The 27779-nt window shown below is 42.4% G+C and overlaps 5 protein-coding genes across 7 annotated transcripts; 4 read left to right on the forward strand and 1 right to left on the reverse strand.

The window, feature by feature from the left end:
* The first annotated feature begins 188 nt into the window (after positions 1-188).
* Positions 189-2688, forward strand: LOC115764628 (ralA-binding protein 1). The gene is made up of 4 exons (XM_030707795.1): positions 189-360; positions 422-560; positions 618-1505; positions 1717-2688. The coding sequence occupies exons 1-4, from the start codon at positions 264-266 to the stop codon at positions 2513-2515; spliced, it is 1923 nt and encodes a 640-aa protein (XP_030563655.1). The 5' UTR covers positions 189-263; the 3' UTR covers positions 2516-2688.
* Positions 2689-2747: 59 nt separating this feature from the next.
* LOC115764630 (malate dehydrogenase, mitochondrial) lies at positions 2748-4806 on the forward strand. The gene is made up of 4 exons (XM_030707796.1): positions 2748-2901; positions 3080-3287; positions 3808-4004; positions 4067-4806. The coding sequence occupies exons 1-4, from the start codon at positions 2836-2838 to the stop codon at positions 4604-4606; spliced, it is 1011 nt and encodes a 336-aa protein (XP_030563656.1). The 5' UTR covers positions 2748-2835; the 3' UTR covers positions 4607-4806.
* A 9106-nt stretch (positions 4807-13912) lies between these two features.
* On the forward strand, positions 13913-17094 carry LOC115764727 (transcription factor mef2A). Its single transcript, XM_030707936.1, has 2 exons — positions 13913-15152; positions 16080-17094. The coding sequence occupies exons 1-2, from the start codon at positions 14173-14175 to the stop codon at positions 16987-16989; spliced, it is 1890 nt and encodes a 629-aa protein (XP_030563796.1). The 5' UTR covers positions 13913-14172; the 3' UTR covers positions 16990-17094.
* Positions 17095-17235: 141 nt separating this feature from the next.
* LOC115764726 (ribosomal protein S6 kinase delta-1) lies at positions 17236-20504 on the reverse strand. 2 transcript variants are annotated; one of them, XM_030707935.1, is made up of 4 exons: positions 20237-20504; positions 19987-20183; positions 18327-19928; positions 17236-18266 (listed from the first exon to the last, which is right to left on the reverse strand). In XM_030707935.1, the coding sequence occupies exons 2-4, from the start codon at positions 20080-20082 to the stop codon at positions 18054-18056; spliced, it is 1911 nt and encodes a 636-aa protein (XP_030563795.1). In that variant the 5' UTR covers positions 20083-20183; positions 20237-20504; the 3' UTR covers positions 17236-18053. The 2 variants fall into 2 exon arrangements, with proteins under 2 accessions (XP_030563795.1, XP_030563794.1); XM_030707934.1 differs by having other exon boundaries at positions 19987-20186.
* A 498-nt stretch (positions 20505-21002) lies between these two features.
* Positions 21003-26322, forward strand: LOC115764719 (14-3-3 protein epsilon). 2 transcript variants are annotated; one of them, XM_030707919.1, is made up of 5 exons: positions 21003-21058; positions 21237-21510; positions 25383-25852; positions 25922-26102; positions 26183-26322. In XM_030707919.1, exons 2-5 carry the CDS (start codon positions 21447-21449, stop codon positions 26248-26250), a joined length of 783 nt encoding a protein of 260 aa, XP_030563779.1. In that variant the 5' UTR covers positions 21003-21058; positions 21237-21446; the 3' UTR covers positions 26251-26322. The 2 variants fall into 2 exon arrangements, with proteins under 2 accessions (XP_030563779.1, XP_030563778.1); XM_030707918.1 differs by lacking the exon at positions 21003-21058 and having other exon boundaries at positions 21150-21510.
* Positions 26323-27779: the final 1457 nt, after the last annotated feature.

Here is a 27779-nt window from a genome sequence, read left to right on the forward strand (position 1 = left end):
GATAAAAACAAAAGCTTCATATGATTTATAAAAGTAAATTTAATATTTTTAAATACTGTCGCCTTGCTTGTATATGTTTTACAAAAATTACGCTTGTGCGTACCGACCTGCAAGCCGCATTTGCACCGGGTTGGCAGCTCCATTCGATTAAATCGATTTAAATATCGAATATGTGTTGCGCATCTACTTTGTTTATTGATTGCAGATGGCGTAAACACATTGATTTTAATTATTTATTTATTTAAGCTAGTTGCCACTACAGTATGGATTTCGACAGTCCAGAGGAAAAGGAGTTTCCCGGCTTATATGCATCTGAAGCGGTCGATGCCAAGTCCAAGAAGAGCAAAGAGGAAAGCGATTGTGAGCATATTTAAGACCTAAAAAGGCGCGACTGCAAAATTCATTTAATTTGTTTGTCTAGTCAGCGATGGAGACCATGACAAGCACAGCAAGAAAGATTTGCTAATTGGACGACGAAAGGATAAGAAAGAGAAGGGCAAAGATCGCGGTTATGCTGCTCTAGAAGGTGAAAGTTCGCCTGAAGAAGAGCTGGACACCAAGTAAGTCAAATGGAATCTTCCCCTAAGAACAACACAAGCTCATTTTAATCCGCACAGGAGTCCCTCCAAGTCAAAAAAGTCAAAAACTTTTAAATTTACAAGCTCAAAGAGTAAGGAAAAGCGCGAAAAATCGCGCGACAAGGAAAAGGAGCCAAAAGGTCCAGAGGAAGATCCTGTGCATAAAACAAAAGACAAGGAAAAGGAAAAAGACAAAGAGCGTCACCATGATGAAAAAGATCACAAAAAGAAGGACAAAGAGCGCAAAGAGAAGGACAAAAAAGACAAGTCCGACAAGAAAGATAAAAAGGATAAAAAGGGCAAACAAGCGCAGCAAGAGGACAGCATCGGCGAAGAAGAAGTGCTGGCCCTCGGGTATCCCATCTTTGGCGTTTCCATCAGTCTGGCCACCGAGCGCTCCCGCTGCCACGACGGCGTCGATCTACCGCTGGTCGTGCGCGATTGCATCGACTACCTGCAGCAGGAACAATCGCTCAAATGCGATCATATTTACAAGGTGGAGCCCATCAAGACACGCCTGATGCACTACAAGCGCCTGTACAACAATCGCGAGTACGATGCATCTGTGGACGAGCTGAATATACCGACCGCCTGCAGTTTGCTCAAATTGTTTCTGCGCGAGCTGCCGGAACCGGTGCTGACCACAGATTTGGTTGCACGCTTCGAGGAGGTGGCCTCGCATCCCAAAGTCACCGAGCAGCAGGCGGAGCTGCAGCAACTCCTCGAACAGTTGCCAAAATGTAATCGCACCCTCTTGGCCTGGGTAATATTGCACTTTGACGCAGTCATCCAACAGGAGCGTTACAACAAACTGAATGCCCAATCGCTGGCCATGCTCCTCAGCCCAACGCTACAGATGTCACATCGCTTGATGGTTGCGCTCTTGTGCCACTGCGCGAATCTCTTTCCGGACGTAAAGTTGATAAAGTAAGTAAACATTGACCAGATTAGATTACAGCAGCGCATTATGTGACCGCACGCTAGATAGATAGATCTCTTGAACACATTAACGAAAACATGAGCGTAGTGCCGCCTAAACGAAATCCTTTTCAGCGAATTGTCAGCTTTTTGTTAAGGCAGCCATCAACCCGTCAAGTAAATTAAGAGATTTCCAAGTAAAGGTTTTCGTCTCTTGCAGATATGTTCCTCCACTCACCTCGGCCAGTCCGGGTTTACCGGATAACCCGGAAGACATCCAAACGGAGCTACGGAAGCAGGACAGTCTCCTGACCCAAATCCATAGCGAAATGAATGCGGGCTTCATCAGCAAGAAACGTGAGGAGCAGCTTTGGGAGGTTCAACGCATCATTACCCAACTAAAACGCAAACTAAGAAGCTGTGAAAAGAAGCAAGAGAAGTCCATAGATGAGCTGGAGGTCAGCACCTCGGTAACCTCTGCACCAGCAGCAGCTCAACAAGCAGTCCCACCAACAATCCCAACAGCCAGCATCAACGAGGATACCGTCGACTCGAAGTCCGCGCCGTCGCAAATAAACACCTCGGAGCATCAACCTGATGAGCCTAGTGCTCCTGCTTCCCCGCCGCCAAACCCGGTTGAATACACCATAGACAAACAGACAGGCTATCTGCTGTTGCCGAAGACGAATCCACAGCGTGACGAGCTGCTTCGGCTGCAAATGGAATACGACGAGCTTATTATCTGGCAAAACGAGCTCAAGGCGCGCATTCTTGCCGAGCGCAATGAGATGTTTCGCTTGAAACAGTTGTACGAACAGGAAGCGCAGAAGCCGCAAGCTGCGCCGCCGACAAGTCAGGAACAGCTCCCAGCAGAGGCTGACTACGAGCGCATTATTGAACATTATACGCGCGAGAATGCGCTGCTTGAGCACAAAAAGAAAATGCTGGGCAAGGAGCTGAAAGCGGAGCGGCGGGCCTGCATTGCGCTTCAGGTTGAGCTACGTATGCAGCACTTTTAATTAATGCAAATTTTACTCAGTGTATGTCTATCGAACAAAACTAAATGAAATGTTATCCAAATATATAGGAAAAAGCTTAGCTTCAATCAAAAGCTTTCTCGCGCGCTCGCCCGCGCGCTTTTCTGCAAAACAGTTGGCAGCGCCGTTCTGTGCGCGCAACAGCTGTTAAAGCACAGTTACACAGTTCTCAACATTTAACCTTGCGCCAGGTTGGCCGAAAGCTTTTCGCGAATAGCTATTGGGATTTTGCAAGCTGCGCAGCTGCCTATTGTTTAGCATAACAATTTATTGAACAATTTTTATAAAAATAACAAACTAAAATGTTGAAGCAAGTAACCAAGCAATTGGCACTGCAAGGCGTGCGCAACTTTTCGGTCAGCCAACAGGTAAGCCACAAGCAAAATCTAATCTGTCCGCCAACTGACTTTTGCGGTTTACGTAATGAACGCAAAAATGTCGAACTAAATAAACCGTTGTTTATGCAAGGCAAGACTGAACCAACCTTTTAGTTTACATTTGATTTTTGCATTTAACTGTAATTTGCATATTCTCCTATTTTGGCAGAACAACTATAAGGTGACCGTATGCGGCGCCTCCGGCGGCATTGGCCAGCCGCTGTCGCTGCTGCTGAAGCAAAATCCCCTCGTTACGGATCTGTCGCTCTACGATATTGTGCACACGCCCGGCGTTGCCGCCGATTTGTCTCACATCGATACCAAGAGCAAGACGGTGGGATTCATGGGCGCCGATCAATTGGGCGCTTCCCTGAAGGGTGAGTGTAGGGGGCAATAAGTGAGGTTAGGTTAATGCTCCAAGTGGAAAATTACCACATTTGGCACACATTTTATGAAACGTTCGGATTGTGAGCAGATGCTGTGTGCTTGTGATTTGCATAATATATAGAGAAAGATCAGAATTTCTTTGTGCATATGCATGTATATAACTTGCGCCTGATAAGTCGTCGCAAGTCGTCTGATAAGGGAGACGTCTATTGGTATTCATAACTGGCCAATAAACTGGCTTGTAATCAGTGCAGCCACTTATCAACTCTTAACGGTAGCTACTATTTGGAGCATAATACAAAAGATCAAAGGGCCTTTATGTACAGCTTTTCAATTTGTGCAAAAGGCAAAGTTGATATATAGCCGAGACGATCTAGCCATGTCCGTCTCTCCGTCCGTCATTATGTGGGGCATCGTGAGGATGCAAAATCTCCAAGTCTCTCTTGTGTTTTCTGCAGGCAGCAGAATCTTGTACATTTATTAATCCATTATATGAATCATTTCTAATAGGTTCCGATGTTGTTGTCATCCCTGCTGGTGTGCCCCGCAAGCCTGGCATGACTCGCGATGATCTGTTCAATGTGAATGCCGGCATCATTAAGGATATTTCCAATGCGATTGCCAAGAACTGCCCCAAGGCTCTGGTGGCCATTATCACGAATCCCGTCAACACCTGTGTGCCAATTGCTGCCGAGATTCTAAAGAAGGTAAACAATGCTTGACAATAAACACAACCATAGATCGCGACTAATTCTGTTGCTTTTTGCAGGCTGGCGTTTACGATCCCAAGCGTCTGTTTGGCGTTTCCACCTTGGACGTGGTGCGTGCTCGTGCCTTTATTGGCCACGCCCTCGGCGTTGATCCCCAGAGCGTGCAGATACCCGTTATTGGCGGCCACTCCGGTGTCACCATTCTGCCGGTACTGTCGCAAAGCCAGCCTCAGTTCAAGGGCAACCAGGATGCCATCGAGAAGCTGACCGTACGCATTCAGGAGGCCGGCACCGAGGTGGTTAAGGCAAAGGCTGGCGCCGGATCTGCCACCCTGTCGATGGCCTACGCTGGCGCTCGTTTTGCCGGCTCCCTGCTCAAGGGACTCAACGGCGATAAGAACGTCATCGAGTGCTCGTACGTGCAGTCCAATATCACGGAGGCGACATTCTTCTCCACGCCCCTGGTGTTGGGCAAGGCTGGTCTGCAGGAGAACCTGGGACTGCCCAAGTTGAACGACTATGAGAAGAAGCTGCTGGAGGCTGCCATTCCCGAGCTGAAGAAGAACATCCAGAAGGGCATCGACTTTGCCAATGCTTAAGCTGCTATCCACTAGCCAGTCAATCAGTAGTTCAGTCAATCAATCAATCAGCCCCCCAATTGTTTCCATCATTAGTTATCATTTAGCCTTCATGCGTGCATTGGTTACTTACTTAGCAAATTTGGTCGTTTTAAGTTGAAAAGTGTAAAGCATTCGTGTGTCCAAAGATTAAACAGCCATGTGCTCATCATCCTTATAAATAATTGTAACATTTGATATTGATTATTTTTTTTAGAAAGTACTCAGGAAGTGTAAAATGTCAAGAAATTACAATTAACCTGACAATCCAAATGCTTTTGAAAAAAACAAGTTTTATACTTGGAAAATTGATAAAATCAACCAAGAATCTGTTCCTTTTTCCATCTATATGAACGCGTCCTTGTCGAAGTCTTAAGAATCAAGTAAGATTACAATTTACTGTTCAACTTGAAATCTGTGTCACAGACAGAACGTCTTATCTGCGAGCCCATAAACTAGTTTTGTCTTTATAAACACATCCATCTCGGAGATTATAAAATGAAAGATTAAGAACTATAGACATTTAATTTAGCAATAAGTTCGTTTTAGCCCTTGTCCCAGTCAATTATGCGAAGGAATTCAAATATTTGTTATCGACTTTGCCTGAAAAGTTGGAAAATTGATCTTAGGCAAGAATTTTTTTTTATTTAATTCCAAATTATCTTTTATAATTTTATTTATTCCTTTATTTCTGGACTGAGAAGAGTTTCGAACAAAAAGATGATTAGCTTGTTCTGTTCGATAGTTTCTTGGGCTTTTCCATGGGCCGAAAATGTATGGAAAATTGATATCTAAAATTTGAAAATTGTAAATAAATAACTTGGAATGGGCAAGGCCGGGTAATACGCGCTACTTTATACATAAGTAAATATAAATTGTAGGGTAACTAAAACCTGGCCATAGATTATTTTGCAGGGTATATATATGTATATCAAAAAGTTTTCCTGATTTGTGATCAATGCTGTAGACAGGGCTTAGGTAAATAAACAATCCTCAGGAAGAACGGTTTTATAGACAGGATGTAAATGGAAATCTGATGAACTGGGGATGGACGAAGACGGCCCAAATTCGACTCAGGTACAGTTATTACATTTTTCTTTAGCATATCAGAATGTCCTTTGGCACAGTTAGTAACTATGTTTAAGCCTTTATTATAAAATACAAATAGTATTTTCTAGAGGAAGTGAAACTGAATTGGTTTAGAAAAAAAAAACAAGAAATACGGGCTGTGTTCGGCACACCGAAGATTTAATACCCTTGTAGTACTATAACTTGCATATATTCTCGAAAAACAAAACCTTTCCATACAAAAGCCCACTATTCGACCTATTCTTCCTATATGTGTTATCGTAGTCCAAGGTTTTTAAGATAAAGCTTAGTTAATACAAATAACAAGTTTGGTTTAGATATCTTGTTAAACAAATAAGTCATTTTATAGGAACTTCTTTTTTTACTTATCATTCCTATACATGTACGTAACAGGCAGAAGGAAGCATCTTGAAGTCCATAAAGCATATATATTCTCGATCAGGAAGACAAGGTGAGTCAACATAGCCAAGTCTATATCTTCGTTAAGAGCTAGATATGGAGATATATAGATATATATTTTATGGTATTTACAGATTAGAAATGAAGCAGAGTATGTATGTATTTTGTTTGTTGTTAAGGTATCTGCTAGTCGGGCACGCCCGACTGCACTAAACTGACTTGTTTATGTTTGAAATCTACAATTTTCCCATTGTTACACTGTGCGAAATTCTCATCAGCACAGTTGCAGTCCACATCGTTCGCCGACAATCTGTTCCAGTTATTTTCGCTCAGTGTATGCGGCACACAGTCATGTGTGTGTGTGTTTGCCTGAGGCTCACACACACACACACACACACACCAATACATGCGCAGCCAATTAAGCTTCGTTAAGATCAATTGAAAGACTTGCCCGCATGTCATACACGCCATTTGCCCCACCCCTCCCCGCGCTGTGGACCATGTCTCTAACATATGTACATACTTGTGGACAGACTGTGCCCAGTGCGTACACATTTTGGAATTTCGTGTCGAACCGTTAATATGCATATATGTATATGCCTATATCTACATAGATGTATGTATGTGCATTATACTAGTATATATGTATGCGTATTGAAGTTATACAAGCTCCAAAGTCAGCTAAAAAATACTTGAGCCATAATTTTACATATTTTGAGAACAGTTTTTTTGTGATCAGTTTGGGACAGTATTTTTGTTTAGTATTTTTCTAAATATTCGTTTTTTTTCGGACAAGTGTCAACCTATTTGCTATGTTTGAATCTCCAGTTGGTATTTTTTAGAGGCAATATGGTATTTTTATCTGTATTTTTTTTTTAAGCGGACCCTCACTTCCTCTCACGCCTGTTTAAGGTGGCCAGAGAGTGTTAGGAAAGCTTTTCCCCTGAGACTAGGAAAGTTCTAAAGTTCAAACTTTGGTAATTTTACAACGATGCAAATAAGCTTAAAGTATTTGAGGGGAATCAAGAAAGAAGGTAACTTTTAAGGATTCTAGTAAACTTATACACTTTATTGCAATTGAGTTGCCAGGCGCCGCCTTCAATAAACATAATTATATTACTATTTAGTCAATTTGATTTCTTAATTAGGCAGCAGAAAGAGGGAGACTGGTAAACAAGGCACACACGCCCCCAACTTAATTATCGACGATCAAAAGGCAACGATAACAGCAGCAAAACAATCAATTGATACAATTTCATTCATAAAATCAGATCGAAATGCAGGCAAAAATCACAGAGCGCTCAAACATGATGACGTCGACGACAACGTCTCCATGTCTCCAGCTGAATGGGCCGAGTGTGGCCAATTGGAACGCTCTGTTCTTAATGAAATAATGAGCAGGAATCAATTTCAGACTCGTACTATACAAAACAAATACAATTTTGCCGGCCGGCCGGCATTTTTCATTTACTTATTGTGCTACTATATTAAAACGAATTGGTAGCCATGGATTTTCCAATGTCAGTTTGTGAGTTTGTAAGCGACCTTGTACAATTTTATTTAATTACAAACAATTAAGCCGAACGCACACACATTGGCCGATGTCAGCCAAAAACGATATGCGACGCCCACAGCGACAAAAAGTGCCATAAACTCAATTATAAATTAGGATCAGCGACACTCCAAACATAATTTGTTTATTCAATTCATGCATAAAACGTTTAACCAACAGCTCAAATATTGCCAGACAGTTAAGCCTATCGATATCGATATCGATCGATCACTAATACGATTATCGTTGTACATTCGCATTACTTAACACTACACTGCTTTATTGTTGATCCCAATCACGTAAATCTTACCAATACGATTTTTCGTTAACATTGCAATTTCTGTTGACATCCGGATGAGTGTACACACTTGTACATTTACATTACTTAATACTGTACTGCTTTATTGTTGATTTCAATTACGTAAATCTTACCAATACGATGTTTCGTTAACATTGCCATTTCTGTTGACATCCGGATGAGTGTACACACTTGTACATTTACATTCTTAATACTGCACTGCTTTATTATTGATCCCAATTACGTAATTTTTCCCTAATACGATTTTTTGTAAACAATGCAATTTCTGTTGACATACAGATTTGTACAGTTTTTTTTGCACAGTACTTAATTCTGCACTGCTTTATTATTGATCCATATTACGTATTTTTCACTAGTACGATGTTTCGTTAACGTTGCCATTTCTGTTGACATACGGATATGTGTACACACTTTTTTACATTTACATTACTTAATACTACACTGCTTTATTGTTGATCCCAATTACGTAAATCTTACCAATACGATTTACGTTAACATTGCAATTTCTGTTGACATCCGGATGAGTGTACACACTTGTACATTTACATTCTTAGTACTGCACTGCTTTATTATTGATCCCAATTACGTAATTCTTACCAATACGATGTTTCGTTTACATTGCAATTTCTGTTGACATACGGATGTGTGTACACACTTTTTTACATTTACATTACTTAATACTGCACTGCTTTATTATTGATCCCAATTACGTAATTCTTAGCCAATACGATGTTTCGTTAACATTGCAATTTCTGTTGACATACAGATTTGTAGAGTTAGTTGTGCAAAGTGCTTAATTCTGCACTGCTTTATTATTGATCCCAATTACGTATTCTTAACCAATACGATGTTTCGTTAACATTGCAATTTCTGTTGACATACATATGTGTGCACACACTTTTGTGTAGTTAGTTGTGCACAGTACTTAATTCTGCACTGCTTTATTATTGATCCCAATTACGTAATTCTTCAGTCGCTGCGATAATCGCGCTGTTTAAGTTATCAGTGGCAGACGCCGTCTGTTACCCCGTCCACGTTGCACTACATTAAATGGCGCCTTTTGGCTGAAATAAGTCACAATTGTCGGCAATTAATTTGAATTACGCGCGCTGCGTTGGGATTTTTGCGAGCCGAGCCGTCTCCGACCCAGAGCCAATTACAAGGGCCAAAGCCAAACGAAGTGGTTGTCATCTTTATACATTTGAGCTCTATACGCGATTCTGATTGGATTTAATTTATTGGCGTCTTCTCACTTTCACTCTGATTGCATTAAGTTGTATCTGTTCCATTTTGTCGAGCAACCAATAATTGGGTTAAAAGCGCACAAAAACACAATTAAACACTTGTACTCAGTATTCGGCTCAGTTCAAGACAATCCATTACACGTACGGCTATGATATTAGCAATATTACGGCCCGGAATCAAATGCCAATAATCAAAAGAGATCATGTAGAGAGATCAGCTTATGAAGCTTTATCAGCTTCGATGATTACTTTGACTACGTCTTCGATATATCAATCATCAGATAAACTTATGAATACACTCTGCCTAGCCTGAGAAGATATTCCTTAGAATATGCTGTGTTAATGAAAAGATGCCTGATTAAGAATGCTTAAGAATATATATACCTTATATATATATATCTTATATGTTCTAAATTATTCTTTTATACACTATATATATTCTTAATTATTCTTAATCAGTATCAATATCCAAGTCGATACAGTTTTTCTGTTTCTTTGAAAACTAGTCTCTCGGTTTTAAAGTAATGAAACTTAACTTAGTTGTTCAAGCAGTACTTATATCGAAATCGACCGACTTAAGCCCTTATATCATATATAGATCTTCTTAAGATCGATTCCTTTGTTTGATTATAGAATAACTTATATATAAGCCACATCATAAACACATCGAACTAATACATCATATCAATAGAAGAATCGGTATGGAAAAATGTTATGTTTAACAGAATGTCTATGTTATCTTGACGACAGTCAAAATATCTGCACAACCGGAAGTCATAAGTCTACCATTTTGTTTAAAGTTAGGATTTCAAAGAGCAAAAACCAGTTCCAGTACGAGTTTTTCTAAAAAAGTTATGCGAAAGATGAAATTCTTAATAATTATTTCCATTAAAACGTTATCATGGAAAGCGAAACCCTTTCTCAACTTATTTTAGCCCGAATTCTAATAAGAAAGCTGCATCCGAATGTGACTATTGTGAATCATTTTAGTTAGCAGCAGTTAGAACCAATGCAGACTTATTAATTTTATTCAATTTATGTCTTTTCTACTCTTAAAATTATGCATTATATCAAAATAAATAAAGAGATATATGAATATGCTTTAATCATAAGCCCATTTTAACAAAAAAGTTATTTGGTCTTGTAAGAACTTTGAACTAAAAATGTTGATCTACCAAGATCGTTTGATCGTTGACTGTAAATACTCGTATAGCTCGTGATCAGGGGCCGGGTCAGATGTCAGATACGTTCGCACATCCGTTGCTATCGAGCTCGAGCTGGAGCTGGCCTGCCTGCCGAGTGCCTCATCATCATGTAAAGCGCTAAAGGGGGGTTGGGTGAAGTGGGCAACAAGTGGGCAAGTGAAGAACCCCAAGTGCCATAGAGAATTAACGAAATATGAAAAACTATACATCTTTGTCATGGCGGTGCCCGACTTGGACTTGGAGACATTGTCTCGTACCGTGGGCTGTGTATGGATTTCGAAATGTTGTTGCTGTTGCCCAGAGCTGGGGTCTGGCTCGGAGAGTGTCTGCCCGACACAGTCGACAACAAATAGCGACAGCAGAAATGGAACTAAAGTACAAAAACTATTTGATATTTTATGCGGGATTTTAAATTGATCTTAACGAAGCTTAATTGAATGCGTCTGTATTGGTGAACTGCTTTGCCCAGCTCTGGACTCTGACACTATAAACATGCACACGACATGCATACATGTGTGTGTGTGTGTGTGCGTGTGCCAGCGTGCACGCCATATTGGAATTTCGTTGCGCAGATCACAATCGCGTACGAGCAGCACACATACATATGTATGTATATATGTATGTATGTATGTATGTGTGCTTGTGTGTAGGTATGTCTGGAAGTGCATAACGAAAAGCAAAAACAAATGTACCGTATATCGTAATACAATGTGATAATATTCCACTGGAGGATGGGAATGCTGCCGAATGATGATGATGATAATGATGATGATGATGATGATGATGATGCTGTGGAGTGACTGTCACTGGGCTCAAAACAAGTGCGACGTGTCTCTCTCTCTGTGTGTGTGTGTGTGTGTGTGTGTGTGTGTGTGTGTGTGTGTGTGTATCTTAATGGTGATGGAAAAAAAATATGAAAAGTTCTCGCAATCACATTCAACAAAGCTTAGGCAGCGCGTTTTGCTTTGTGTGGCAAACTGTACCAAATTTTTTATTTGTTGAAGAAACCCAAAGAGCAAATCTTTATTTGAACTAAATCCGTATTTGATCTCAAAACGGACAGCCCTCTTAGACGGACAGTCACTCGTCAAATTCCATAAAGCAGCAAGCGAAATCCATTCCCTTTCCATTAGGTGAATTCTCTTCTCTTAAGACACAAATTACCCGGCGTTCGCAGGCTAACCAAGAGAATTTTCACCGCATCAAATGTAATCGTAGTCAAAAAGCTATTGCCTATTAGATTATTATTCTAAATAATAGTTTTTAAATATTATTTTTATTTTTGTAAAAGTTGACTTCCCTGACCTGATCCTCATTCCATGACCTCTCCCAGAAGTCAGCTTTATTTACATAATTAAGATAAAATCGTACTCTTCCATTTAGAAACTATCAGCAAGATCTTCTATAACTATTAGCTTTGTCCATGTCCTTTTGACTTTTGATCTCGTGCAGATGCTAGCCTCGTTGACTTTTCTTAACCCTCCCAGCCTCAAGTCAGCCCCTCCCCAGACCCGACCGAGGATTGTCCCGCACCATAGCCAAAACAGGGCCCACATAAATGCCGCAATCGCAATGCAAAAAAAAAAAAAAAAAAAACACCAAATTTTGTCCGATTATTCACACGCAAACGTCCGGACTACGGCCGGGTCGCATCATCTCATCTCTGCCCCGAATGTGGGGTGAGTTGTTGTTTCTTTTGCTCTGCGCCGATCGCGTGCGCATTTCCCATTCTCGCTTCCAATACCAATTCCAATTCCGTTTCCGCTGCCCGCATTTTGGAACCTGCGCAAGACAAATCCCTCGTATATGGCCACATAGGGCGACCGAAAGTATCAAATTGTTTGCTGTGAGATTTTCCTGTTGTTTGTGCGAAATTCGATGGGAAATTTGGTATGTTGATCCTGGGAAGAAACTGGGTGCAAGTTATTGTTCCTTTGGCAAGGTCAATGCGGGCATCAGTTTTGTCTAATGCACAGCAGTAATAATATTGGCTGGCGTGGTTTGATTAGCAATAAATGCTGAGAATATCTTAGATAAGAGTTTGAGTGGAAATCTAGTACGAATTATAATAGCAATAGTTGGTAGAATGAGGAATAGCTGGAATGGGTTCACTTTAAAGGTAGGGAATAGTTTTGACAACTAAGAATGTTGGGATATATAAAAAAGGGATATTTTAACACCAATCAAAAACAGCCGCTTAAGTATATTTGAAAGCTTATCTGAACTTTTTAAATTTCCCTTTTCAGTGAGTTCGCATCTCTCCGAATCTTTTCGCCCACCCTCTGCCCATTCATTTTCACCAGCCAAAGTCTTGATGTGAAATCTTAAATACCATCTCAGCGACCCATAACTTTTCTAGCCCTCGCGTGTACCAGTACCAGCATTTGGCCAAAAGGTCGCGCACGCCAACCTCCGGAGGGTGAGGTTCAGTGCAGTTCAGCCTAAGGGCGAGGGTGAGGGTGCCACGCGCAGCAAAAAAAAAAAAAGTGAAGAAGGTTGCGATCCTTGAGGTTTTGGTGGTTGTAAAAATTCCAGCAACAATAACGAGACCCTCATGCGATCGTATGGCGTGAGACAATTCCAATTGGATTTGAGTGTAAAAGTGTATGCTAATAAGCATGTAGAGGGATTCGTGCTGGCCAAAGCTAATCGAAAGCGAAACATTTGCGCACATGCAGGCAGGTTATAGATAATTCAATATCAAAAAAAGTAAACGAGATAATTACAATTGTAAGTCCAACACAATAAACAAGCGAATCAGTTTAAGAACATGAAATAGAAACAAATAAGAGTTTTGCAGATCTATTGTGAACAATTAAGTTAATGTTATGAGCTGCTGTTAAAAATTACCCAAAAGCTGCCTAACATGAAAGCAGGGGAATTTTCGAAAGAAAAAAAAACGAGACACAATTGTAAATCCAATACAATAAATAAATTTAAGCAAGCGAATCAGTTTAAGAACAAGAAATAGAAAACAAATAAGAGTTTTGCTAGATCTATTGTGAACCATATAGTTAATGTTAAGAGCTTCTGCTAAGAATTACCCAAAAGCTGTTAGAGAGTTCCAAATACTTGACACGAAATTTCCCAGGACATGCCGCTCCTGTCAACCGATCTGCTGGCAGCGCTATGGGGAAATAAACGCACTCGACAACCCGCTGCCAAACGTCACAAACTGAAGGCGAGCCGATTCTCAGGGCAAAACAAAAACCACACCCCACAATTGCAAAGGCAAAAGCAAAAAGTCACACGCGCCAGCATAATGGCCAAACACAAACAAATACACGCAGAGGCGACGTCTCTCTCTCTCTCTCTCGCACTCGCTCTCGCTCTGCCGCCGCGCTGTTGCGGCGACAGCAGCCATTGCTCGCCGCTGATTGGTCGATACCGGCTGCGCTGCGTCGCTGCTAGCGAATTGGTATAAAAGGGCAATCATCGCGACTTGTGTGCTCAATTAAGGCCACAGTCACAGACTCGAACGGTTGATCGTGCCCGGAGCTGGGTTGGTTTTTGTATCGAAAGGAGCGGCAAATGGTTTTGCGCGTGCGCCAAAAACTAAATGCAATTAATTCATTTACAACAATTAGCGTGCAGCGGCAATTGATTTTGATTTTGATTTTGGCTTCGCGCGCACTTTGATTAACAACTAAATGGATTAACGCTAAAACAAACTAACGAGTGCGTAACGGTTTAATTGTGTGTGTTAGTGTGTGTGTTAGTGTGTGTGTGTGCCCTTTGAAATGGAGCACGCCAGCTTCGATGATCAGATCTTCGGGGACTTCAGCAGCGGCCCACTAAGTCCACTGGGCGCCAGCAAACCCCTGCTGCCGACCTCCACGGCAACGGTCCAGCACAGCAGCCTGCATCCTGTCATGCTCGGCAGCGTCGTTCACGAGCTCTGCAGCCAGCAGCAGCAGCAGCAGCAGCGATTGCCCGATTGCAATACCATACTCCCGAATGGGGGAGGGGGCGGCTCGGGCTCGCCAAACTATGCTCAGAAAATGGACTTTGGCAACAAGATGGGCTGCTTTTCGCCCAGCCAAAAATATGAGTATATAACAACGCCCCAGAAGCTGGTCGAGCAGCAGCAGCAGCCCCAGCAACATCATCAGCATTACGCCGTAACGCCGCCGCCTCCGCTCTCCCACGCCCACAATGCACACAATGGCATGCTGCAGCATAAGCCCAACCAACAGCAGCAGCAGCAGCTGGTGGGGATCATGGGCGACTATCATACGTTGAACAGCAAGCTGGACTACTCGCCCAAGGATCCGTATGAGCCGCAGCATCAGCACGTTCAGCTGCAGCAGCAGCAGCAGCAGCAGCATCTGTACGGCGGCAGTCCGCATCATAGCCACGCCCATGTGCATGAGGATGCCGGCAATGGCAACGGACTGCCGGACGGACTGTTGCTCGGCAGCACCTCCGGCGGCAAGCACAAGAAGCCGGAGGAGATGTGCGTCCAGCTGGAGAACGGATCGTCAACGCCCAACGGCATCGCCAATGGAAATGCCAACAGCAGCGGGAGCAGCGGCAGCAACAGCAACAACAACAACAACAACAATAATAACAGTGTGACCAATAATTCCTCGGTTTCAGCTGCTGCTGCTGGCGGCGCTGGCGCTGGCGTCGGCGTCGGCGTCGCTGCGTCAGCTCCCAAAAAGGACAACAACAACAAGAAGAAGGGCGATCCGAATGGCATCAAAAAGAAGAAAACGAGGTAAGCGACAATTTCCAATTAGCTTAACGACGGGAAATCAATGAAATTATCTGCCAATTTATATACGCACAACGGGGCGTATGCTTAATATTTTTGTTGCACATCAAACTGCGGGAGGTACAATAATTCTGCATAGAGAAAAAAATGTTCCTTTTTTGTAGATATTTTATTTGAATTTTCATAAAGTCAGATAAAAGATCTGTGGCATATTTTGAGAGCAAAACTTATCAGAAACTCCGTAATAAACTGAAAGCTTTATAGTTTTCAATTTTCTGATAATCTAATGAATTAGTAATACATTTATGAATTCTCCTCTATGATAGAATTACCAAGTTATCGGCTTGAATTATAAATTATCATGAATAACATTTGTAAACGTCAGCTTTTGCAATTTAAACATTTCTAAATGCTACAGATTTGATCCAGCACTCTCTCCAAGAAAAGTTTTCAAGAAAAGAATGCGTCAATTCGTTTTTTAAACCAAGCACTTGCAAATATATGTATTATATGTTATTATATTATATTATGATATTCTCATAGCATGTCGAATATATTCAAAGCTGATTTTAGAAAGCCCTGTCTTGAGCTGTTAAAAAGGAATATTTCACTTGAAAACTATAGATGGCAGTTCTTTCATCTAAGCTACAAAACATTCTTTTAGCAATAGTTGATTTATACACCAAAAAAGTGAAGCCTAGAGAGCTCGAGCTAGAAGAAGTTGTAAATACTTACCGTTATATTTTGAATAGTCAAAATTAGTGTAACCAAACTTGTCGAAAACAAAAACACCTGAATTGCATCAATTTCTGTGATGCCAGATCGCCACAAGCCTTTTACAACACTTAGTTATTTGGAAAACAGTTAAAACTCAAGCGCGCGCACATTTAAAATTTACCATATTTATGTTCTCGTTGTATGCATTTGCAGAACTACGTTCACGGCTTATCAGCTGGAGGAATTGGAGCGTGCTTTTGAGCGTGCACCGTATCCGGATGTGTTTGCGCGCGAGGAGCTGGCGATCAAGCTGAATCTGAGCGAGTCCCGGGTGCAGGTTTGGTTCCAGAACCGGCGGGCCAAGTGGCGCAAGCACGAGCCACCCCGGAAGACGGGCTACATCAAGACGAATACGCCGCCGACGGCGGCACTGAATAGCACATTGGCGCCGCCGTTTGCCAGTTTCCCGCAGACGACAACGGTCACGCCGCCGGGCAGCATGGACAGCTGGACCAGCTATCAGACGCCCTACGAGCTGAGTCCACAGTTCAGCCTGCTGTCGCCGGCGGCCAGTCCCTACGGCACTTATTCCGGCCAGTACGGCACCTACGTGCACGAGAGCCAGCTCTTTCCCATACGCCACTTTGACTACGGCAGCCCGCCACGCATCGAGATGAACGGCGCCGGCGGCACAGCCAGCGGCAATGCGGAGGCAGCTGAAGCGGGCAACGGTTACCAGACGACAGATCTGCAGCAGCAGCAGCAGCAGCAGCAGCAGCAACAGCAGCAGCACCTGGACGGTTCCGGCAGCACCCAGCTGATAACAGTGCATCAGCAGCTTAATGGCAAGTATCTCAGCGCCGAGGAGGCCAAGTATGTCCAGGTGCAGTGCCAGCCGCCAACGGGCCTGGAGGATAACGGCGCCGCCTGCCACATGGATGCGCATCATTATGTCAGCGCCGTGGCGGCGGCGGCAGCGGCATCCGGCAGCGAGGACAACGACAGCGCCCTGCATACTGTGATCAAGAGCGAGGATGCAGGAGGAGTTGCTGTGCAGCAGCAGCAGCAGCAACAGCAGCAGCAACAGGCGCAAAGCTATGTCCTGCCGCCTTTTTTGAACTAAGAGAAATGCTCACACATCGACGTCGGCAGCAGCGACGCTCTGCCTCTGTCGCTGCCTTTGCCTCTGCCAGCGTCTACGCAGCAGCAGCGCGCTTTAAGCGGCCATTTTAAGTTTCTTATGCATGCCTTTGCATGCGTGTGTGTGTGTGTGTGCGCTGCATTTCATGTGGATCGGCAGCAGCGACGCTCTGCCTCTGCCAGTGGCTGCGCAGCAGCAGCACGCTTTAAGCGGCCATTTTGAGTTTTTTTTTTTTTTTGCGTGCGTGTGCAGCATTTCAAACAGTCAAACAGTGCTAGAAAATGCCAAATATATAGAAAATGTGGATCACAGCCAGTGTTGTTGGCATTGGTTCCTTGTTACATTTAAGCGTAGTTTAGTTGATCGACAACAACAAAATCGACAAGTCTTGCCACAACTTAATGCTACTTTATTAGTCTTAGTTTCCACCAAAAAAAACAAACTGTTGGCTATTTACATTGGCCAACACGTACGGAATGCATTCCAAATGTGCCTTACTAGCAGCGACCAGCAGCATGAGGCAAACTCCAATTGGGTTTTGTCTCAACTCTGGCCCAATAATTAATCGCCTAGTTGTATGTATAAATTGATGTATATCAAAAACTGTTGTGTAGTTAGACAATAAAGTGTTTGTATGTTTGTATAATTAGCTTATGGTCTTTACAAAAAAAAAAAAAAATGTTAATACTTATGCGTGTATGCATCATACTTTTGTAATTTCGAGTTTTTAGCTGCTTCAAGTTTTCATAAATATAAGTATAGCTCTTTTTCCTAGAATTAAATACACTTACAATTTGCAATGTATATATACATAGAGATATTAATAATACAATTATATTAATGAATAAAGTAACATATTTTGTACCAAACAAGTGAAAACGAAACAATCAACAGAAAACAAAACAAACAAAAAAACAAATAATATTTTGAGACTCTTCTTTTTGGATAATTATGTGGAACGTACGTTCTTTTGTGTTTCACATTTCATATCAGACTTTTAACAAGATTATTAAAGCCCTCTTGAATTGACTAACTTTAATCTAGGATTAAGTTTTGCCTTGCTCCCGAACTTTCTGCCAATCGATGCCCTCAAAAAACGGATGCGCCTGCAGTTGCTCGTAGTCCAGGCGCAGCTCCGGGGACAGTTGAAGCAGTTGCTCCAGCAAATCCCGGGCATTATCCGAAATGTCCAGCGCATCCGATGGATATTGCACACAGCCATAGAGCTCCAGCTGGCCAGGATGCATCGACTTGTAGGACTGCAAAGAGATGCCAATTAGCATAATTAAATAAAACCGACTTTTTATACGGCAGCTTACCACACCCAGGAGCAGCTGGTAGAGCACCATGCCATAGCTCCACCAATCTGAGCGAAATGTTAGAGGTCGCTCCGGCGCCACAAAATGATCGTTGAGTGCTGCCAAACTTAGCGCCTTGTGCACGTAGTTGTCATCGGAGCTGAGGCCCTCGTTCTGATAGAAATACGTAAGCATTAATTGACCCGAATTCCCGAGCAAAATGTTCTCCATGTGCAGATCGCGCAATATAACACCCTTGCCGTGCAGACTGTGCACAGCCACGGCCAGCTCGCATGCCCACTGACGCAGGCACACCTCGGGCAGACGCTTGGCTCCGGTATTCAGTCGCCGGGGTGTGAGCGTGCCCGCCTGCAAGGTGCTCAGCGTATGCGAGACGGACCTGAGCAGCTGCTGTGAATTGCGCAGCAAGTCGGTGACATCGCTGTCCGTCGTGAGGGGCTGCTCCGCTGGGAATAGATCGGCCAAGTCGCCGCACTTGCTGGCGGTGGGCGTGTAGCATTGTATATAGTCAAAGAGACGGCCGCCCTCCGCCTGCTTGAGCAACAGGAAAATCTTCTGGTCCGACTGAAAGTAGGCCAGCAGTTGGCACATATAAGGTACACGCTGTGGCAAAAAGATGCTTTGGGTTGGCGAATTGCTCGCTGGCTTCTCGATGCCCTTCATGACAGCCGCGGGCTGCGACAGCGGCTGTGTGATGCACTGCACCTGCATGACACGTTCGCCCAGCACTTGCAGCACCTTGTACTTGGCCAACTGATTCCAGGGACATTCCAGCTGCGACACGTTGTCCGTCTCGTCCAGCGAGAGCTGAAACTGCAGTTTTCTTTTACCATGTCTGTTACAGACGGCGTCGGAGCTCAAGAAGTTAGCATAGATATCATCGGCTCGCGCCAAATACTTGGCTATCTTGGCCTTGGCTATAAACTTGCGATCCTCGTTGGCATCATGCTTGGCGCCCACGAGCAACAGCTCCACGCCCCGCTTGTAACGCTTATGGGCGTCTTCATACTCCAGATTAACTTCCGACTGCACGGCATGACTGAACTCCAAGGCGGCCTCATAGATGTAATCGCTATCCTCGCTCTCCACGGAAGCCATGGGCGTGAGTAGGCGTGTGTAGTCGCGCTTAGACGGTTTCTCCTTTGCCTCAATGCTCGTATCATGCTGCGGCTGCTGATTTGCCTCGCTATCTGCGCTTGGCAATGTGTCTTGCGGATCGTAGTTCAAATCGAGTTTATCGCGTATTTCAGCTATGGCCCCGCTGCCCGGCAACTTGAGCGAGCGCTCCACATACAATTTGCGCAGCGGCGATGCATTTGGCGATTGCGCTTCGCTAAAGAACTGCGTGAAAGTGTTGCACTTGTACAGCGCTGGATGCTGCGCAGCAAAGTCCAGCAGTAATAGTATATAGTCCTTGCGTCGTTGTATCACATCCGCATCGAAACGCTTGAAGTAGCTGCTGTCGGTTGGCTCCGGCAACTTGCCCGGCAGCTGCATGCTCTTGTGCCGGCGACTGAGCTCCCTGTGGAGCCGCTTGATCTCATGAAACCGTTTCCATACAACCAGGCAGGTCAATGCCTGCGGCACCGAGCGGGGAAAGACCTTAAATTGTTGTGCGCACCAATTAGTTCAATATTTCATAAGGTACAATTGCACTTACAATCGATGTAATCTTGTAAATAGTGTAGCCTCCTTTGTGCTGTTGCGTGTCGGTCACTGTAAAACTGTGTATCCAGCCTCCCAAATTGAGGGCCATTTTAGATGAGGTCCCCTTAAAGATGAGCCCGATTTGGTTTAGCGATAGAAACAAAATATTACTGTAAAAACTGAATTGGTTTCCTTGTGGCCGTTAACTGACTTCTAAAAATGTATATTATAATTTGTGGTGGGAGTGAAACGCATCATCCTACCTTTTGTTGTTTCATGCTTTTCATTTCTTCAAATTATGTTTTCGCGTTTTCCTTACATATTTTAAGACATGTTTTCGTTCCCTTTAACTTGACGGATGGGTAGGAGGCATAACAGCTAACAATAACAGAATTTGAAATTTAACATTTTCGAAAATGTTAACATTCGGCAATATTTAAAATGCAATTAAAAGGCTGAGAGGCTTTATATTAAAATGTGCCAATGTGCCTATACAATTTGTACTGCAATTGTTTAAACATAACTTCGCAATAAAATATACAAATTTTGGAAATGAACGATTACTTTAGGCTCGAATTTAAATGGGCAGCCCTGCAATTCGTGATGGACTATCGCGCAAATATGGTTGAGAAAACCTAATATCGTATAAGCAAACTGCTAAATATCTTATAATTTCCGTTTTGGTATTTATGACGGCAATTGCTGTTACGACATACTCAGCGTACATGATCGATAGTGCCACAACTATCGCTATCTCTAGCATACTTAGCCCAAACACAATTGATCCTTATCAATGCAATTTAATACCTTTACAAAGGCCGTTCTAAACGATAAGTAACAATTATCTTTACGTCCCAGTAAATATCTTAACTTCCCGCCTCTGTTCAAGAAAAAATGAAGATTTTTGTAAACGCAGTGTTGTAATTTTGTTGCTGTGCTGAGACATAGGTACGATGTTTATCGAACGTTAGCCTGCGCTTATCGATACTCAGCGATATATCGTGCAGCGCCATTCAAGAGCCATCTTTTTTTGCCGCGCCTCTGCCTCTCATTCTCAGAGACATTTTTGAGATACCGACGACGAAGTAAGCGTTTGAAAATCAATCAAATAATTCAAATTAACCTCGTCTAGTGTCAGTGTGTGTGTAAAGACAGTTAAAATTATAAATAGTTTTATAAACTGAAAAACTTTAACGACGCAGGCTCGCTCTCAGTGTATCAATTATTCATTTTACCCCCAAACGTTCTTTACTGTACTCGCAGATTCGTGTAGCGTCCACGACGACATTGAAAACGGAACGGCAGCCGAACCGAGCGTGCGAGTGAGCTAAGCAGAGCGCTTGTCAACTCAAAAAGCAGTAGAGAAAAAGAAGGCGACGAAGACAGCAGCAGCATAATCGACGCCGCACGTACCGGGAGCATTTAAAATAATTTTTTCTGTGGATTAATTTTACTAAAAAGGATTTAAACACAATGACTGAACGTGAAAACAACGTCTACAAGGCAAAATTGGCCGAACAGGCCGAGCGCTACGATGGTGAGTACGAAAAAAACGGGGCGAGGAAAAAAAATTTTTTTTTTTTGTCAGCGGAGCGCCAACTTTTGGGGAGGGGTCCAGTTCCATGCTCGTCGCGTGGCCTGCGCTACGTCGAAAATTGCTCAAAATGTCCACAAATTTATACAGCGGGTGAAAAAAAAGAAAAAAAAAAGTAGGCATTATTAATTTTGCAGACATTTGTGTGTAGGTGCGCCCCGCTGCCAATGGCTTTCGTCAGAAGCGTCGAGTCGGCGGCGTCGCCGCAGCCGATGAGTGTGGTGTTTCTGCGAAAAGACCGAATACCGAATAAAAAAGATGACGAGCAGGCGAGGCGGCGCTGTAGAAAAGGCAAAGAAAGACTGGAAAAAGAAAAATGTAAAACAAACCTGATTTTTACCGGCAAAAATTCGCGTGGTTTTCGTTATTGAGTTGGCTTTTGCAAAAACCCAAGTTTTGTTGCGTATTATATTATATGTACATTTGTATATGTAGGTACTGAACTCTAAAGAAAATTTATAGGATGGAGGGGGGGGGGGGGGGGGGGGGATTTTCAAGTTGAAATTTTGTGTATTTAGTGCTCGTTGATAGGCGTGCAGGGGGGGGGCTGCGCGTTGGCGGGGGAAATGACATCGTTGCTAAGGGCTGTTTTTGTAAAAACTTTTGTGTTGCCAAGTCAAACTATTTCTAAGGAAAATCCTTAACTGCGTTTAGAAGCAACATCATTTAATGGATATTCCAAATATGTTAACAGTTGGCCCTCCGCGAGAGGGGCGCCCATAACGTTTTCTTGTTCTCTTGTTCCTTTCGCTCAATTTAATCGCCACTCAAAATGTGCTTTTGTTGCGCAGCAGCAAGGCGGCGGCGACGTCGTCATCATGCCGTGCTGCGAAAAATCGATGAATGAATCGATTGTGTGACTGGCGCAAAAGTTAGTCGCTGAAGAAACGAAACGATCGGCGACTGCAGCCAGACTTTTCAAATATTTTCTTTTATTTGGTTTTTATGCAAATAAGTTGCGCATTTTATTAATTTTTTTTTATTTGTAAAAGAATTTTCTCGCATTTAAGGGCAGGCAACTCTGCCTGATAGTGCAGAAAGAAAAAAAAATTTTGCACTAGCATTACTCATGCTTTTGTGCGCATGTGTATGTATGTATGTACATACATATGTATGTATGTGTGTGTGTGCCTCTGAGAGGCATACGCACGCACGCTCACCGCTACTATCTTAACTACTCACACCATCACAGTCGGAAATTGTATTGTTGCTGGCTGCTTATTTAATTAAAAATACTTCAATTAATTAAAATGCTGCGGCTGCTCAAAATGCAAAGCACTAGACAGCAAACCAGCGTTTCTAGCATTTGACTAAAAAGCGCGCGCGCTCGACGACACTGCTCAAATGCGTTGCCGTGTGCGTTAAAACGAGATAACTAGAGTGTTGCAAACACACAGACGCGGATGCCTTTTCTGTCCCAATACACAGTGACGGTTAGAAGTTTGCTAATGTTTGTTGTATTTGGACTAAGCATTAATAGTAATAATTACAACTAACAATTCTGCTGGCAATTGCCAGGAAAACAGACAACACTTAACACAGGCAGGCGGCATTTTTATCTCCCTTCCTCTTGTTGCCCAAGCAACGGCGCTCCAAAGAAGTCAATCAACTATTAGCAGCTACTGCGGGCACACACATACACGTGAACGTTAAAGTCTGTATCACATGTTTTTCTTCTTATTTTCGCCTGCGTGAGCTCCAAACTGTATTCGTCTGTGTATTTGTGCGAGCTCTTGGCGTTGGCCTTGTCGCACTTGGACAGCTTTGGTCATGCTGGAGAGACTAATACAAATGCATTCCAGGCAGCCGGCAACGTCTGGGTGACTGCCTCTAGCCCCTCTCCTGCCTCTGCTTCGCCTTCACAATGCCAACCCCTCGAACGCCTCCTTGCCCCCCACCACCATACATATTAACGTCAGTGGCGGTAGCTAGCCTTTGAGTGTGCTTTCAGGTGCTGATTGCTGCTGCTGCTGCTGCTGCTCCCGCTTATTCTAGCTACTTTTTTTTTCGAGGTCGCTGCCGTGCATGTTTTTTATTTGGCGTTCAGCTTAATGTCGTCAATGGAAAACAGAGAGAGAATACAGGAAAAGCTACAAAATGTTACAGATTTGACTGGCGTATTTTTTAGTTTGCTTGCGTAATTACACTTTCCTAACGGAAAGTATTGGCAAGTAACGGCACGCTAATAACCAAACACATGCATACGTACGCACATATACGCATGTATATATATATATATAAATTGGCTTTGCCTGTATGTAAATTTGTTTGTATGTATTCTGTATATATGTATGAGCATAATTTATGTGTGTTGACACGCCCACGAAAAAAGACGTCTGCTCAAGGTGCAGACGAATCCTACCTTCCTTTGTCAAAAGCGTCTTAAATTCCTTCAACAATTTTTACAATACTTTGGTGTGACGCGTTCTGGCTCTATATAGGTGTGGGGTATATGTGCATGTGTGGGTGGGTGCTGCTCGAAGAGGTTGGGTGTCGCTATAATTTTGTCTACTTTGGGCTGTTGACTTTGTCTTTGCGGCGTATCTTTTCGGCACCTTTGGGTTTGTCATGCCGTGGGAATTTCGTTTGATTAATATATATTTTGGCCTTGTTATTAATGTGCTGTTCTGTTGGCAGTTTTTAATGATGTCTTAGCGAAGCTTTTATTTGTTAAAAATTGAACAGGTGCAATCGAACTATGAATTTCGAAATTTGTCTGTTTATGGCAACCCTATTAATACTGTTTGTCGACGCTGTGTACGCTGACGCAGTGTTGCAAAATGCATTGCAATTGTGTGCCATTGCCAAACAACAATTTGAAGTTCACCGTAAAGCAGCAACAACGAGATGCTGCTACTAAATTGAGCACCGTGAATCACACGGCCAACTTTATTCCAATTTTCACAGCTACGTGCTGCAGCTATATATATGTATATATTTATATATATATATTCGAATAACAAAGCTCCCGCTGTTTTAACTTATAAGTGTGAGGGGTACGAAGGGGCGGCGCACTCATACAAACGCACGCATATACGTCAGCAGCCTGCTGCGGGAGAGTGAGAGAGAGAGAGAGAACAAATTGAATTGCAGGCAAAGTAAAAATGATACAGTGCTATTTAGCACTGATTTGCCTCAATGTGTGCTACAAATTGTTGTGTGTGTATGTGTGTGGGTGTTTTGTATGTGTATCAGTTGGCCTGTTATCAACACGCACACTAAAATAACGGCGACTTGTAAGTTGCAGCTGTCATTCGATCGAATTCAGAGTCACTGCAAATGCATGTGATTCATGACGCGCTTTTAGTGCGATGACGCCGTTGCCAGCCAGTGTTGGGAATGTGCAACAATGTGTCTGGCAGGCGTTACTTTTCATAACAGTTGTTGTTATCAACACCATGAGAAAATCGGTCTAAAACGGGCAGACTCGATCACAGGAAACAGCTATACGTGCTGGTACCTAACTGTGATAAGTTATGCCATTAAATATTGGGAGAGTGTGCACCTCCTACTCATAGATAGTGTATGAGGTTGTGTGTGTTTATAGAGAATTGTAGATAAATACGAAAATGCAAAAAAGAGGAAAAAAAAAACAATGGATACTTATGGAATTAAGGTAAAGAGTTATAGAAATCTATTTTTTTTTTTTTACTTATCAAATATTAAGCATTGCGCAACTCGGTCATAAATATATCTAAGAATTTTTCCGACTATGCTATTAATCAATTTTGGCACATTTATTAAGTTTAAAATATGCATAAGTTGTTATCATTTCTTACGCGCTTACATGTTTCTCTCTTGTCGCTCCTTTACAGAAATGGTCGAGGCCATGAAGAAGGTCGCCTCCATGGACGTTGAGCTGACCGTTGAGGAGCGTAATTTGCTCTCGGTTGCCTATAAGAATGTGATCGGAGCACGTCGAGCTTCGTGGCGCATCATTACCTCCATTGAACAGAAGGAGGAGAACAAGGGCGCCGAAGAGAAATTGGAAATGATCAAGACCTATCGTGGTCAGGTGGAAAAGGAGCTGCGCGACATTTGCTCGGATATACTAAATGTGCTCGAGAAACATCTCATTCCATGCGCCACGTCCGGCGAAAGTAAAGTATTCTACTATAAGATGAAGGGCGATTATCATCGCTATTTGGCCGAATTCGCCACCGGTTCGGACCGTAAGGATGCTGCAGAGAATTCGTTGATTGCCTATAAGGCAGCAAGTGATATTGCCATGAACGATCTGCCACCAACACATCCCATACGCTTGGGCCTGGCTTTGAACTTCTCGGTAAGCGCGCTAAGAAATCAGTCAGTATTTAATCGAAAATCAAACTAAAATGTGTTGTTCAAATCGTAGGTGTTTTACTATGAGATACTCAATTCGCCGGATCGCGCTTGCCGCTTGGCGAAAGCCGCATTTGATGATGCCATCGCTGAGTTGGATACGCTAAGCGAAGAGAGCTACAAAGACTCGACACTGATTATGCAGCTTCTGCGGGACAACCTCACATTATGGACGTCCGATATGCAGGCAGATGGTGTGTAATCCCTAACAATCCAAATCGTTCTTATATATTTATATTGCAACTAAAATCTTTGCTTCTGTATTCGTATCTAGACTCCACAACAGGCGATGGCGAGCCCAAACAGGAAATTCAGGATGTTGAGGATCAGGATGTGTCGTAATTTAAGTAAACCCCCGCCCTTCCATTTAAAAAAAAAAAAAAAAAAACAAAACAAAAAAACAAACACAAAACAAAAACAAAAACATATACCTTCTAAAGTAAATATAATACATATAATATATATGCATACAACAATAAAAACAACACGCAACCGGGTAGTAAACAAAAATTAAAAAAAAAAACAACAACAACAAGAACAGCATCTGGCAACAAGAATCAACAGCAACAACGATAAGCGACAACCAACTACTAAAAAGGGGCAGCAGCAGCAACAACAACAACATGAACAGGAAGAACAACAACAGCAACAAAAACAACAACAGCAGCAAGTAGCATAAAAACACACACACAAACACACACGAAAATATAACAACAACAAGAACAACAAATACAACAGCAAAAAGCGCAACACGAAACTGAAGGGGCGATCGTGGGCGTGGGCGTGGCTGAGGCTGTGGCTGTGGCTGTTGTTGGGGAACTAGAGAATTGAGATGCAGCCGCCGTCGCCGTCATCCATCGAATGCGAATCCGAATCTTCTTTGCCCAGGCTCCTTCAAAAGCTACAGCAGCAACAACTACTACATTTGAAATTTTTTGCATTCGAGAAACAAAAGCATTATATTATATTTAAATAAATATTATATTTAATTCTGAGAAGCGAAAAACAAAATAAAATCATTTCAAACTAAACAACACACAAACACACACACAAAAACTCACACACACACACACACACACACAAAGTAAGCAAAACGTAAATTTCATCCGAAAGTTGGCATAATATTCATTTAACAATCTTATCAGCATGAAAACGTTAAGATACATAACTTCAACTTTAATTTTAAGCCAGTCATAAAAGTAATTAAAGAAAGTAAATTAAAAGGAAATAACACTCAAAAACGAAAGAAAAACAAAATAAAAGAAAGAAAGAAAAAAATGAATAAGCGCAAATTGAATTAAAGCGAAGCAAGCATAAGCGTAACGTAACAAATGTGTAAAAGAAGCAAATGCCGTAACAAAAAGCAGCAGCAATTAAATCTAATTTAATACGAAACAAAAAGCAAATGTGAAGTAAGAACGAAATGAGCAAAAAACACACAAAAGCAAAGTCAAGCAGAAATATATAAACAAAACAAAATCACAATGAGAAAAATGAATGTTAGTTAATGCGAAATTCGAACGAAATAAAAGTAAAACGGATTATTAAGCTTAAAGTTGTATGTACGTAAGTGTATTGTTCACACACACACACACACACACACACACGTACGAAGAACACGCATACACGGTGCAGCCAGCCAATCACAAATAATGCAAATAGAAGAGCTTTCTTCCCGTTTTACTCTTATATTTCTCTCACCTCTTTCTTGCTCGCATGGAAATAAAAATTAAGCGCAGTTTACGTTAGTGTTTTTTATATGTACAAGAGTTTGTTTAACGTTTTTTAATTCACTTCGCCACAAACATTTCATATATATATATATATATATATATATAAATAAATATATATATAATTATTAAAAAGAAAAG

Source organism: Drosophila novamexicana, unplaced genomic scaffold (assembly GCF_003285875.2).
Source record: "Drosophila novamexicana strain 15010-1031.04,08,12 unplaced genomic scaffold, DnovRS2.1 tig00000870-arrow-arrow-pilon, whole genome shotgun sequence".
Lineage (NCBI taxonomy): Eukaryota > Metazoa > Arthropoda > Insecta > Diptera > Drosophilidae > Drosophila > Drosophila novamexicana.